General features: G+C 39.4%; 1 protein-coding gene across 1 annotated transcript; it reads right to left on the reverse strand.

Moving 5' to 3' along the window:
• Positions 1-738: 738 nt before the first annotated feature.
• LOC124803235 (craniofacial development protein 2-like) lies at positions 739-2,044 on the reverse strand. Its single transcript, XM_047264415.1, is given in 3 exon segments — positions 739-1,214; positions 1,217-1,779; positions 1,890-2,044. Coding segments are annotated over 3 exon segments (1,194 nt in total).
• Between the last annotated feature and the right edge of the window lie 10,304 nt (positions 2,045-12,348).

The following is a 12,348-nucleotide window of genomic DNA, read 5'->3' on the forward strand; positions in this document are numbered from 1 at the left end:
CCATAATCCACTGAATGTTAGCAATTTGATCTCTAGTTCCTCTTCCTTTCCTAAATCCTGCTTGTTCTTCTGGTAGCTCTCGATCTAGATATTGGTGAATTCTATTTTGTAAGATTTTCAACATGACTTTGCTAGCATGTGAGATAGTGCGATTGTTCGGTAATCTGAGCATTCTTTAGAACTTCTCTTCTTTGGAATGGGGATGAATACTGATCTTTTCCAGTCTTCTGGCCACTGCTGCATGATCCATATTTTTTGACATATTGAGTGCAGCACTTTCACTGCATCCTTTCCAGTGACTTTAAACAATTCTGCTGGTATTTCATCATATTCACTAGTTTTGTTATCAGCCATATTTACAAGGGCCCACTGGATTTCGCTCTCCAAAATATCTGGCTCTAGTTCTAAATTAACATTAACGTCAGCAGTAAGAGCCCTGTTATTATGCAGTTCTTTCTTGTATAGGTCTTCTACATATTCTGCCCATCTTTCCTTAACATCCTCTGCTACACTCAGATCTTTCCCGTTTCTATCTTATCATTCCAATTTTTGCCTGGAATTTTCCTTTAATTTCTCTAATTTTCTTATAAAGATCTCTTGTCTTCCCCATTCTGTTACTATCATCAACTTCCTTGCACTGTTCATTAAAGAATATATTTTTATCTCTTCAGCTAATTTCTGAAAATCTTTATTTAATTCAAACATGGCTGATCTATCTCCCTTGATTTTTGCTTTCCTTCATTCTTCTGCAACTTGCAGTGCCTCAACTGATAGCCATCTAGCCTTCTTGCTGTTCCTTTTCTTGGGAATGTGTTTCTCTGTGGCCTCCTTGACAGTATTAGCTACTTCTGTCCATATCTCTTGTGAGCTTTTGTCCTCCAGCTCTAATACTTTAAATCTGTTTTGCACCTCTACAGTGTAGTCAGAGGGTATAGAGTTAAGGTCATATCTGCAAGTTGGGATACTTTTTGCTACATTCTGAAGTTTCAGCCGAAATTTTGCAATCAGGAGCTCATGATCTGACCCGCAGTCAGCCCCAGGTCTTGTTGTAGCTGACTGAATGGCGCTCATCCACCTCTGATTACAAAGTATGTAATCAATTTGGTTCCAGTGTTGGCCATCTGGTGAAGTCCAGGTATATAGGTGTCGTTTTGGTAGTTGAAACAGTGTATTAGTAATTATAAATGAATTTTCTTGGCAGAATTCTAGGAGGCTTCATTTTTTGTACCAAGACCATATTTCCCTGTTATACCTTCTACAGCTTGATTTCCCACTTTTGCATTCCAATCTCCAACTATGAAGACGATATACTTTTTTGGTGTTGACAGTAGTAATTCTTGTAAATCTCCATAGAACTGGTCAATAATTTCCTTTACAGCATCAGTTGTTGGCACATAAACTTGAATTACTGTGATGTTGAGGGGCTGACCTTGAAGTCTGATGGACATCATTCTATCATTTTTATATTTGCATCCCATTACAGCTGTTCTCACTTTATCACTAACTATGAAGGCTACTCCATTACTTCTGTTGTTATTGTGCCCAGAATAATACACCATATAGCCATCCAAAGCAAATTCTCCCATGCCAGTCCACCTCATTTCACTTATTCCCAATATGTCAATGTTAATTTTCTCCATTTCTCTTTTCACTATGTCTAGTTTTCCTTGATACATGGATCTTACATTCCATGTTCCTATGAAGTGCTTCTCTTTGCACCATCTTACTCTTCGTGAAGCTCCTCCCAACCTGGTTCCCCTCGGAGATCTGATCGGGGAACTTGAAACTCCGGAACATTTTCAGCTGAGCGAAGCCATGGGGTTTTCTTGGGATAGTTCAGTGGTGGTTTCCCATTGTCTTCCACTGTCCTCCAACTCCTATCTGCTCACCAACTCAGTTTCCCGCTGGGGTTGGTTACCCAACCTTCCGCTGAGTTGCTCGGCTTAACAGAGGCACTACGTGTAGGTAGGAAGTTGGAGAATTGAGGTGACAGAGGCTGTGAGAACTCTCTTGCTGAGTTCTTGTAATCACATATCATGCCCATTTTATGCCAGAATCTCATGGTGTCTGCATAGATCCCCCACCCCCACCCAGGTCATTTCCTTGGCCCCCTATTTTCTCTACAACACTTAAAAATAATTATTAAAAATGTTTTCTAATTCTGACTTCTTGTTAACCAATTTTTCATTGTGTTTGATAGAAATACAGTCTTCCTTGCCCTCGATTGCCCTGTTGCCCTTTTAACAATATTCCAAATTGTTTTAATTTTATTATCAGATGTGTTAATCTCAGACATAATGTACATACTTCTGAACTTTTTAATAACTTTTCTAATACAGTGCAGTAGTTTTTATAATGTTTCACTGTTTTGGGATCATTACCCCTCCCAGCTATAAGATACATTTCCCTTTTCTGTTTACAAGAAATGTTTATCCCTTTAGTATGCCACGGCCTTTTACATGGTTTCTTACAATTATATTTCACTGTTTTCTTAGGGAAACTGTTTCCAAATATACTCACAAAGGTATCATGAAATAGGTTAAATTTTAAATTAGCATCATTTTCCCTGAACACCTCATCCCAGTCTAACTGTTGCAAGCTTTCCCTAAAATATTTAATTGTTAAATTGTTAACTGAACACACTATTTTGGAGGACTGTTTTGCATTACTGTATGGAGCTATATCATATACTGTAACTAGTTGTGCATATGATCAGACAGACCTTTCTTAACATGAAAAGTTTTTATTTGATTGAATTTATCTCGGTCTATGAAAACGTTATCTATCAGCGTGCTGCTTTCCTGTACCACCTGTGTAGGAAAATCAATAACTGATGTCAAATTTAAAGAACCAAGTAATACTTCAAGGTCAAGCTTCCTATTAGACTCTTTCAGAAAATCTACATTGAAATCCCCACAAACAATAACTTGCTTTCGTCTGTCTGACAGATAGCACAACAAAGAGTCCAAGTTTTTAAAAAATAGTTGAAATTTTCCGATTGGGGACCTATACACGCTACAATTATAAAAGTGCCATTATTTAGTTTAAGCTCACACGCACATGCTTCTATATGTTGCTCTATGCAAAATTTTTTAGTTTCCATATTTTTCACACTGTGACAGATTTTGACATATATGGCAACTCCTCCTCTCCATAGTGTCTCTATTTACATTATTTACATGTGCTGAAAGCTTATATCCACCTACTTTTACCATTTCCCTACCTTTGACTATATGATGTTCAGACAGGCATAGTACATCTGTTCCAAACAAGAAGCTCATCTACTTTGTTTTTTAATCCCCTGATATTCTGATGCAATATACTAACATTATTTTTCACTGTGCCTTTATATAAACACCCCCCAAAAGATTTTGCTATCATCCCAGCCAGTTTACCCTTCCCATTCCTACTGAGATGCAAGCCATGTCTTGTGAGTCCCACCTACCAATACCACCAACAGGTACCAAATCTATGCCTGACAAAGTAACTGCTGAGGCAGCTGATGTAGCTCCATATTGACCCTCCTGATAGAGCTGTTCAATTGGGGCTGATCATATTGCATGAAAGCAGGAAACAAGGATCATTTATAGTGTTGTCCTCACTTTTAATAACAATGTTGATGTTTTTTGCTTTGCTTTAGCCTAAGTTTGTATTTATCACATTCGAAATTGATTGTAACTTTTTTGTTGCCCTTGTTTGTAATGATGTATGAATCACTGAATTTTTTTTACTGCTGTAATGACTTTCTTGTAAGCTTTTCTGTAACGTAGTACAGACTTATGTTTGTAACAATCTAAACATGACTCAAACTTCGTATCTGCATTGTCATATTTATCCAAATCGACAACTTGAATTTCTTAACAAAGAATTAAAAATCATAATGTTGTCCACATTTAAACTCCTCTATAGTATTTCTCACTTTTCCTAGAATTTGTTCTGAATACGCTATTTACACTAAATTTTATTGCTTCATGATCTGAGTATCCGGTGTCAATTACTTCTACATTATTATCATGTGTTTGCAACTCAAAAGATATTTTATCAATTGTAGTTTTAGAAGTCTCTCCAAATCTACCGTATTCACAGTCAATTGGCGATAAAGTATGTGAATATAACAAATTATTCAGTTTAAATATGTTTTGACAGATTATTTTAAAGTTTACACAAAAGTCTCCAACTACAATTACGTTTTCTTTGAAATTCCTTAATCCACTAAAGAGTATTTCTACACTGTCTAAAAACGCCTTAAAGGATAGGGAATGGCCTACTATGACTCGAAGACAAATATGGAGGACTTTAAACCACCTAATACAAAAATATGAGAAAGGATCGATAAACTTGCAGTGCTCCAAGTTGACTTGCAGTAGAAAAAGGGCAAGTCATGAGAAGTCCTTATGAGTTTCATCCCCCTGGTTCTCATATAAAGGTCACCTTTGGCCATGCACAAAATTGGTTGAAATTATCCATCCCTTTTCTTATTGATCGTTTTGCTTTATCGGGTTTCTTTTGTGTGGTTAAAGTTACTGTAATTGGTTTCTCTTTTAGAAATTACCAGTACACCCTTATTCTTCAAACAATTGAAAGCATCCATGTATAGAACAGCTTCTGAAAGCATCCATGTATAGAACAGCTTCAAACTTCTGTTTACATTATAAATGAGTCAACGTTTGAAATATTTGCCATTAAGCTTGTAAGTGTGAAAAAGTTCAGAAAAGGTTGGAAATAAAATTTAACTTTTGTTGGATGTTGCTAAGTTCTCTCATTGTCAAACAGTGGTTGAGTATCAGCATAGTCTGGGTAACTTGCACTCCATTTTAAGAAAAAGCCAGTTTTTCATGCATCTCAATGTGTACAGTGCTGTATCGCTTAAACTGTTTGTTGTAGAATGATATAATTTTGCAGGTAGATTCAGTGGTATATGTGGATGTCTGCTGAATGTGTTGCAAGTAGAATTAGTAGTAAAGAAGCAATAAATTAAAATGTCACATCTGATGTTGAAGTTGTAGTGCTTGAAAAGCGAAAATGTAGTAAGCAATAAACTTTTTTCCTTTCAGTCAGTGAGGAATATTTCTGCAAAGTTTTCAAATTATGTCTTAAGTTTGTTGGAAGTCTCCATGTGTTCTCATTCTCAAATAGTCTGGGTAACTTGCAGACCGCAAGTTACTCTGCATCAAGACATATACAGATATAAACAGAGATTTTACATTGATTAGCACTGTCAGCTTCAGAGGTGATAAGGACAAAGTAAGAAACAAAGGCAGATTTGAGAGAAGAGAAAGGTATAGTGCAATTAAGAGTTATGGGAGGAAAAAAGTCATAATATGTAACTGCTGCTCAGAATGACATCAAACCTGAATGGAATATTACCAAAGAAGTGGGGAAATGTTATACAAACAAACAAAATTTAACAAAGAAAATTCCCACTAGACGGCACTGTAAGCATCGTAACATAAATGGGTTCATCTGCAAAAGACGGGTGAATCTCAATAGACAGCTATGGTGTGAGTTGCATCTTAAATCACTATGCAATGTGAATGGCCACACAAGTTTGTCACTCAACAACTGTGGCACAGTTAGGTAAGCCCATGCACCGCAGCATTACCATACCACACTAGATGGGAAAAATAAGGGCAAAATTGGTTGTTAATTGTGCTGAAGCCAAAAAGCAACAATGAAACCAGTTTTTAATTGTCCAGAGGCCAAAACCCGCATAAAAAGTAACAATGAAATCAGTTTTTAATTGTCATGAAACTGGTGCAAGATGGGTTCAATATGCTGGCCACCATTCACTGCTGCAAGTTGAAACTGAGATGTGGCATGTTCCACAACAGATCCGAGTGTCTCAGGGGTCACGTTTTACATTTACATCTACAGACATACTCCACAACAATGGTGCCCACATGTTGATAGTTTGTGGGGGTAAAAGGAGGATCAGGCTCTACCTGAGGGTATGAAGTATTTTTAATATTTTGGAAGACTAACAACTAGCAAGCAGCTAAATAAAAGCTCCTGTTCTGACCTCATTAAAAACTTGCATAATATCAGCTTTTAAATTATTTTCTTGAAAGAAAAACACCTGACTACACTATACTTTTTCCTTTACCTGAGAATGTGGGGGGAGGGAGGGGAGGGGTTTACAACCCCCTCTTGCCAATGGGTAGGGGTGCCCACATTCGCAAGCCACCATATCGTGGACGATACAACGCACCACTACTAGTCATTTCCTTTCCAGTTTGACTTGGAAATAAAACGAGGGAGAAATGACTGTCTAAAAGCCTCCGTACGAGCCCTTATTTCTCACATCTTATCTTCATTGTCCTTAGGTAAAATGAACACTAGCGGCAGTAGAATTGTTCTGCAGTCACCCTCAAATGCCAGGTCTCTAAATCTTCACAATAATGCCTCATGAAAATTACATTGTCTTGTCTCCAGGGATTTATATTTGAATTCACAAAGCTTCTGCATAGTACTTGTGTGCTAATCGAACCTACTGGTAAGAAATGTAGCAGCACACCTGTACTGATACATCCCATTCCCTGAATGAGAGGGATAATGTCCTTAAATACATATGTCAGAGAAAAGATGTTCATGTTAGAGTAGTTGATAAGTTGTGAGCACCCCAGCGTCAGAAGGTGTTTTAAATTGTAGGTGCTGATACCAGAGCTAATGATCCAGTGACTGCACGGAAGTGGATAGCAGTCAGATGACCCTACCTGCCTGAGTTGGAGACAAGAGTTCATGGAGTGGGTGGTGTGGAGGAAAAAGCTCCATGAAATCCAAGAACGCAAAATTTCAAAGATAATAAATGTATTGTAATTTTTAGTTATGAAGTTGAATAGCAGATCTGTTATGTACTGGGTGATCAAAAAGTCAGTATAAATTTGAAAACTTAATAAACCACGGAATAATGTAGATAGAGAGGTAAAAATTGACACACATGCTTGGAATGACATGGGGTTTTATTACAAAAAAAGTTCACAAAATGTCTGACAGATGGCGCTGGACAGTAAAATGTCAGTGACTGCACATGACAATCGTGTATAAAAGGAGCTGTAATGAGAGAGAGAATCAGATGTGCCAGCAGTCACAGCATGTTGACGTTACCTGAAAAGGCGCTTTTAGTGAAGCTGTATTATTAGAATGGGGAATGTGCTAGTTCAGCGTTACGATCCTATCGCCATAGGAAGGAATTCGACCGGGTAAAGGTCAGTTGACAAATGCAGCTGTGGCGAGAATAATTTCAAAGTTTGAAGCCATGGGTTGTTTAGACGATAGACCCCTTAGTGGCCGACCGAGCACAAGGTGTGATGCTGCTGTGACAGTTGAGGAAGAAATGGAAACTATAGCGGGTTTGTCTATGCACGGGGAAGTTAGCGCTCGTGCAGTCGCACGTCGCACCGGCATTCCATACACTACTGCTTGGGTGGCACTTAGGCGTACCCTGTGATGCTATCCATACAAAATCCATCGGCATCATGAACTGTTACCTGGCGATTTAGTGGAGCGGAGGGCATTTGCGGTGTGGGCATTTGAAAAGATGGCGGAAGATAACAATTGGTTGAGTAACGTGTTGTGGAGCGACGAAGCTCATTTCACGCTCCGAGGGCCTGTCAATGCCCACAACTGCAGAATTAGGGCAACCGAAAATCCTAGAACTGTCGTGGAAACTCTATTGCACGACGAGAAAGTCACGGTATGGATTGGATTTACTACATCTACCATTATCAGGCCTTTTTTCTTCGAGGAAATGCGTGATTCTGGTTTTGTAACTGCTACCGTCACGGGCGAGAGGTACGCCGATATGTTACAGAATCGCATCATCCCCAGCCTGGCTGATAAACACCTGCTGGAATGTATGATGTTCATGCAGGATGGCGCTCCACCCCATATTGCTCGACACGTGAAAGATCTCTCGCGTATGTCGTTTGGTGATGATCGTGTGCCCAGCCGCCACTTTCGTCATGCTTGGCCTCCCAGGTCCCCAGACCTCACTCTGTGTGATTATTGGCTTTGGGGTTACCTGAAGTCGCAAGTGTATCGTGATCGACTGACATCTCTAGGGATGCTGAAAGACAACATCCCACGCCAATGCCTCACCATAACTCCAGACATGCTTTACAGTGCTGTTCACAACATTATCCCTTGACTACAGCTATGGACATATTGGATGGTGGACATATTGAGAATTTCCTGTAAAGAACATCATCTTTGCTTTGTCTTACTTTGTTATGCTAATTATTGCTATTCTGATCAGATGAAGCGTCATCTGTTGGACATTTTTTGAACTTTGGTATTTTTTTTTTGTTCTAATAAAACCCTATGTCATTCCAAGCATGTGTGTCAATTTGGACCTCTCTATCTACATTATTCCGTGATTTATTCAGTTTTCAAATTTACACTGACTTTTTGATCACCCGGTACATAGCACTCAGAGGCAGTATACAAAAGTTGGTAGCTACCCTTATTTATCATGTAGGCCTACTGGATTGTAATTTTGTAGATAATATAAGAAGGTGAATTTCAGCTTCATCTGCAGCCTGCAAGGAGGCGAAGTCTGAGCTAAGTCGGAGAAAGAAGGCACACGGATTTGGGGCAAAGACTAGCTGGACCCTGATTAATTATACTTAACGGTGGCCAAATATTCAGTAAGCAACATTCATGACACATAAAAGGAGTGTTCAGGTGGCAACTTATTTAAGTGCTTGGTGTAACAAACCACTGTGCAGAGCAAGCCAATGTGAAACACTTCACACCTCCAAATTGCTCCGATGTCTTCATTTAATTCAACCTAGTGAAGATCCCAAACACTCAAGAATGGGCTGCAGTAGCATTCAGTATGCCATCTCCTTTATCGATGAGATACACTTCCCCAAAATTCTCCCAATAAAATGATGTTGAGCATTTGGCTTCCCTATTGCCAACCTGACATGCTCATTGCACTTCATATCACTAGATAGTTAATAGGTGTGACTGTGTCAAGCAGCACTCTACTAATGCTGTATTCAAACATTACAGGAGCGTTTCTCCTACTCATCTGCTTTAACTTACTCCTACAGTCAGTCACTCACTCACTGATGCCACCTTCCCATATACTGCAAACTCATGTTAAGGATGATGTTGGTCTGCAGTTTTGTGCGCCTGTTCTTTTACCTTTATTCTATACACGAGTAACTTGTACTTTTTTCAGTCACATGGGACTTTTGACAAGCGAGTCATGATAAATGCAAGCTAAGCAAGGGGCCAATGCCACAGAGGACTCTCTACAAAACCGAATTTGGATTCCATGTGGATCAGGCAACTTACTTATTTTCATCTCTTTCAGTTACTTGTCTACACCACAGATGTCTATTTCTATGTCCTCCAGGATGCAGTCTGTACGACTGTATTTTGTATGATCATCCTATGTGAAAAATTTCTTAAATGTGAAATTTAAAACTTCAGCTTTCCATTTGCTGTCTTCCATTGCCACCCCAGACTGGACAAAGTAATTTTGTATATGACCACAATTTTCTTGGCTAGATCGTTCGTTAAGGTAAGATGGCAGACATACTTGTATTTTTACATACTGATCATCTTGCCGATGCACAAGTTGCTACTCAATTTTGCCATCAACATTTGCACATTCTTTTTTATCTGGGAGTCTAACAATCTCTGTTTCCTCAGAATCTTCCAAATTTGATTATTGACCTACTTACTTGCACACACATCTCCAAATTGTGATTTACAATCAGTTTAAACTTTTCCCCAAATCATCTACATCTGTCATATTGCAACTCCATGATGTCCGTTCATTTTCTAAGTGGTATGCTAACAACTGCTTATCTGCTTTCTTTGGCATAAATTCTCTCCTAGCCTTCTTGATGAATTTATCAACTTAAGTGACCAGCATCACTATGATGACATCATGATCACTAATCCCTGACGCTACACTTACACTGTCAGTAAGGTCAGGCCTGTTTGTAGCATTCAGAATTGTAGCGCAGTGTGTGGCTTTGGTTCACCTATATTTGTATTTGGAGCACTGAACACAACATCTTTCAGATAAGCCCATAGCCAGGAGTCACACTGATTAAGATCGGGTGATCTGGATGGCCAGGCTGTAAGGAAATGATGGCTGATAATTCTAGCATTTCCAGAATGCCTCTGCAATAGCTGCTTCACTGGCTGTGCAGTGTGAGGAAGAACACCATCTTGCATAAAACTGATCCTACCCCACATTCACGCTGTTGAAGGTTTGGACTAACACTGTGCACAAAAGACTCTCATTATGTTTCCCAGTAATGGTACAGATAATAGAACCTCCAGGATCTGTCTCCTTGAAAAAATATGGCCCTATGGTAAACAGTGCTGTCAACCTCCACCACACAGTTACCTCAGCAGAATGGAGAGATATTAGTTGAAGTGGGGGCAGATTTTCCATTGCCCATATTCTAATATTCTGTGTATTGACATGCCCTTGGAGATGGAAATGGGCTTCGTTTGTCCACTTCCATGTGATTAATAAATTCTAGAGCAAACATTTTTCTTAAGGGCAGGTCAGCATGAAGCAGCTCCTGAACATGGGTACTTTTGTATAGGAAACAATGCAGAATGTTCCATAGAATTTTATGCACTGTGCTCACAGACATGTCCAAAGTTCAGTCTATTCTCCATGCACTGCATGTTTGCAGACCACCACTTGACCCCTCCTGCAATATTGTGGCCATATCTACTGACGTCAGATCAATTGTTTCCCTCCCTCTGCCACACTGCACTTCAAAAGAACCAGTCTTTTCAAATTTCATAAAAGATGAACATCAACAAAAGCAAAATGAGGATAATGGAATGTAGTCAAATTAAGTCGGGTGATGCTGAGGGAATTAGATTAGGAAATGAAACACCGAAAGTAGTGAAGGAGTTTTACTATTTGGGGAGCAAAATAACTGATGATGGTCGAAGTAGAGAGGATATAAAATGTAGACTGGCAATGGCAAGGAAAGCGTTTCTGAAAAAGATAAATTTGTTAGCATCGAGTATAGATTTAAGTGTCAGGAAGTCCTTTCTGAAAGTATTTGTATAGAGTGTACCCATGTACGGAAGTGAAACATGGACGATAAATAGCTTGGACAAGAAGAGAATAGAAGCTTTTGAAATGTAGTGCTACAGAAGAATGCTGAAGATTAGATGGGTAGATCACATAACTAATAAGGAGGTATTGAATAGGATTGGGGAAGAGAGGAGTTTGTGGCACAACTTGACTAGAAGAAGGGATCGGTTGGTAGGACATGTTCTGAGGCATCAAGGGATCACCAATTTATTATTGGAGGGCAGCGTGGAGGGTAAAAATCGTAGAGGGAGACCAAGAGATGAATACACTAAGCAGATTCAGATGGATGTAGGTTGCAGTAGGTACTGGGAGATGAAGAAGCTTGCACAGGATAGAGTAGCATGGATAGCTGCATTGAACCAGTCTCAAGACTGAAGACTACAACAACAATCATTTTCTCCAGATCCTTGGCAGACATCGGACAAATACCCTTTTTTTTTTTTTTTTTTTTTTTCATACCCATGAGAGTCCACAGAGCTACTGGTGCACACTCACCGTTCTTGTAAAAGAGCTTTACCAACAGTGAGCGATCCTGCATTGAGATGGTTATACCAAGCATCTCTGACACAAACTGAGGAACAGCTGTGTAGTGCACCCCACTTCTCATTTCGCATATTCTGCCAGTTGCAGTGCTATCTAGTGATAACATTTTCATTTTTTGTTTTTTGTTTCCATAACATTTCCCCCTTCTTTGTTAACATAATGTTCAAATTTGACATCATTCTGAGCAGTGGTTGTTCTTTTCTGACACTGTTTTGAAACTGAAACTTTAATTATAATCAGCCTGTATAAAATAAGAGAGGGTATGTGTGAACCAGAATTTAGTCCAGTAGGGCATCCAGATGTAAGAATGTGTTGGAGAGCACATTCCCATCTCTGCAGTTCAGGGAACTAGTACTGGGTGGGAAGATCCAAACAGCCTGTGTGGTGTAGAAAGCACTCAAGTCCCTTGAGTCATGCTGTAGAGAGTAGAGCATGTTCAGCAACTGGGTAATGGGTGGCAGTTTTTTTATGCCGATTCATGCGCACAGGCATTTTTGTGGTGGTCCTGACCATATAGAATGCTGTGCAGTGTACACGAGCTAGTTGCTAACCAATATGCATGGTTTCACAAGCCATTGAAACGGTAGGATATATCAGTTGTAGTCTGGAGTGAGTTGTAATGGGCGGGTACATGGAGCAGGTTTTACGGCAGGGATGAGAGCATAGGTAGGAATACTGTGGTAGGGATAATGGTTTGGAAAGTCATATCTCGTTTCAGG

This window comes from Schistocerca piceifrons, chromosome 6 (genome assembly GCF_021461385.2).
Source record: "Schistocerca piceifrons isolate TAMUIC-IGC-003096 chromosome 6, iqSchPice1.1, whole genome shotgun sequence".
NCBI classification, from domain to species: domain Eukaryota; kingdom Metazoa; phylum Arthropoda; class Insecta; order Orthoptera; family Acrididae; genus Schistocerca; species Schistocerca piceifrons.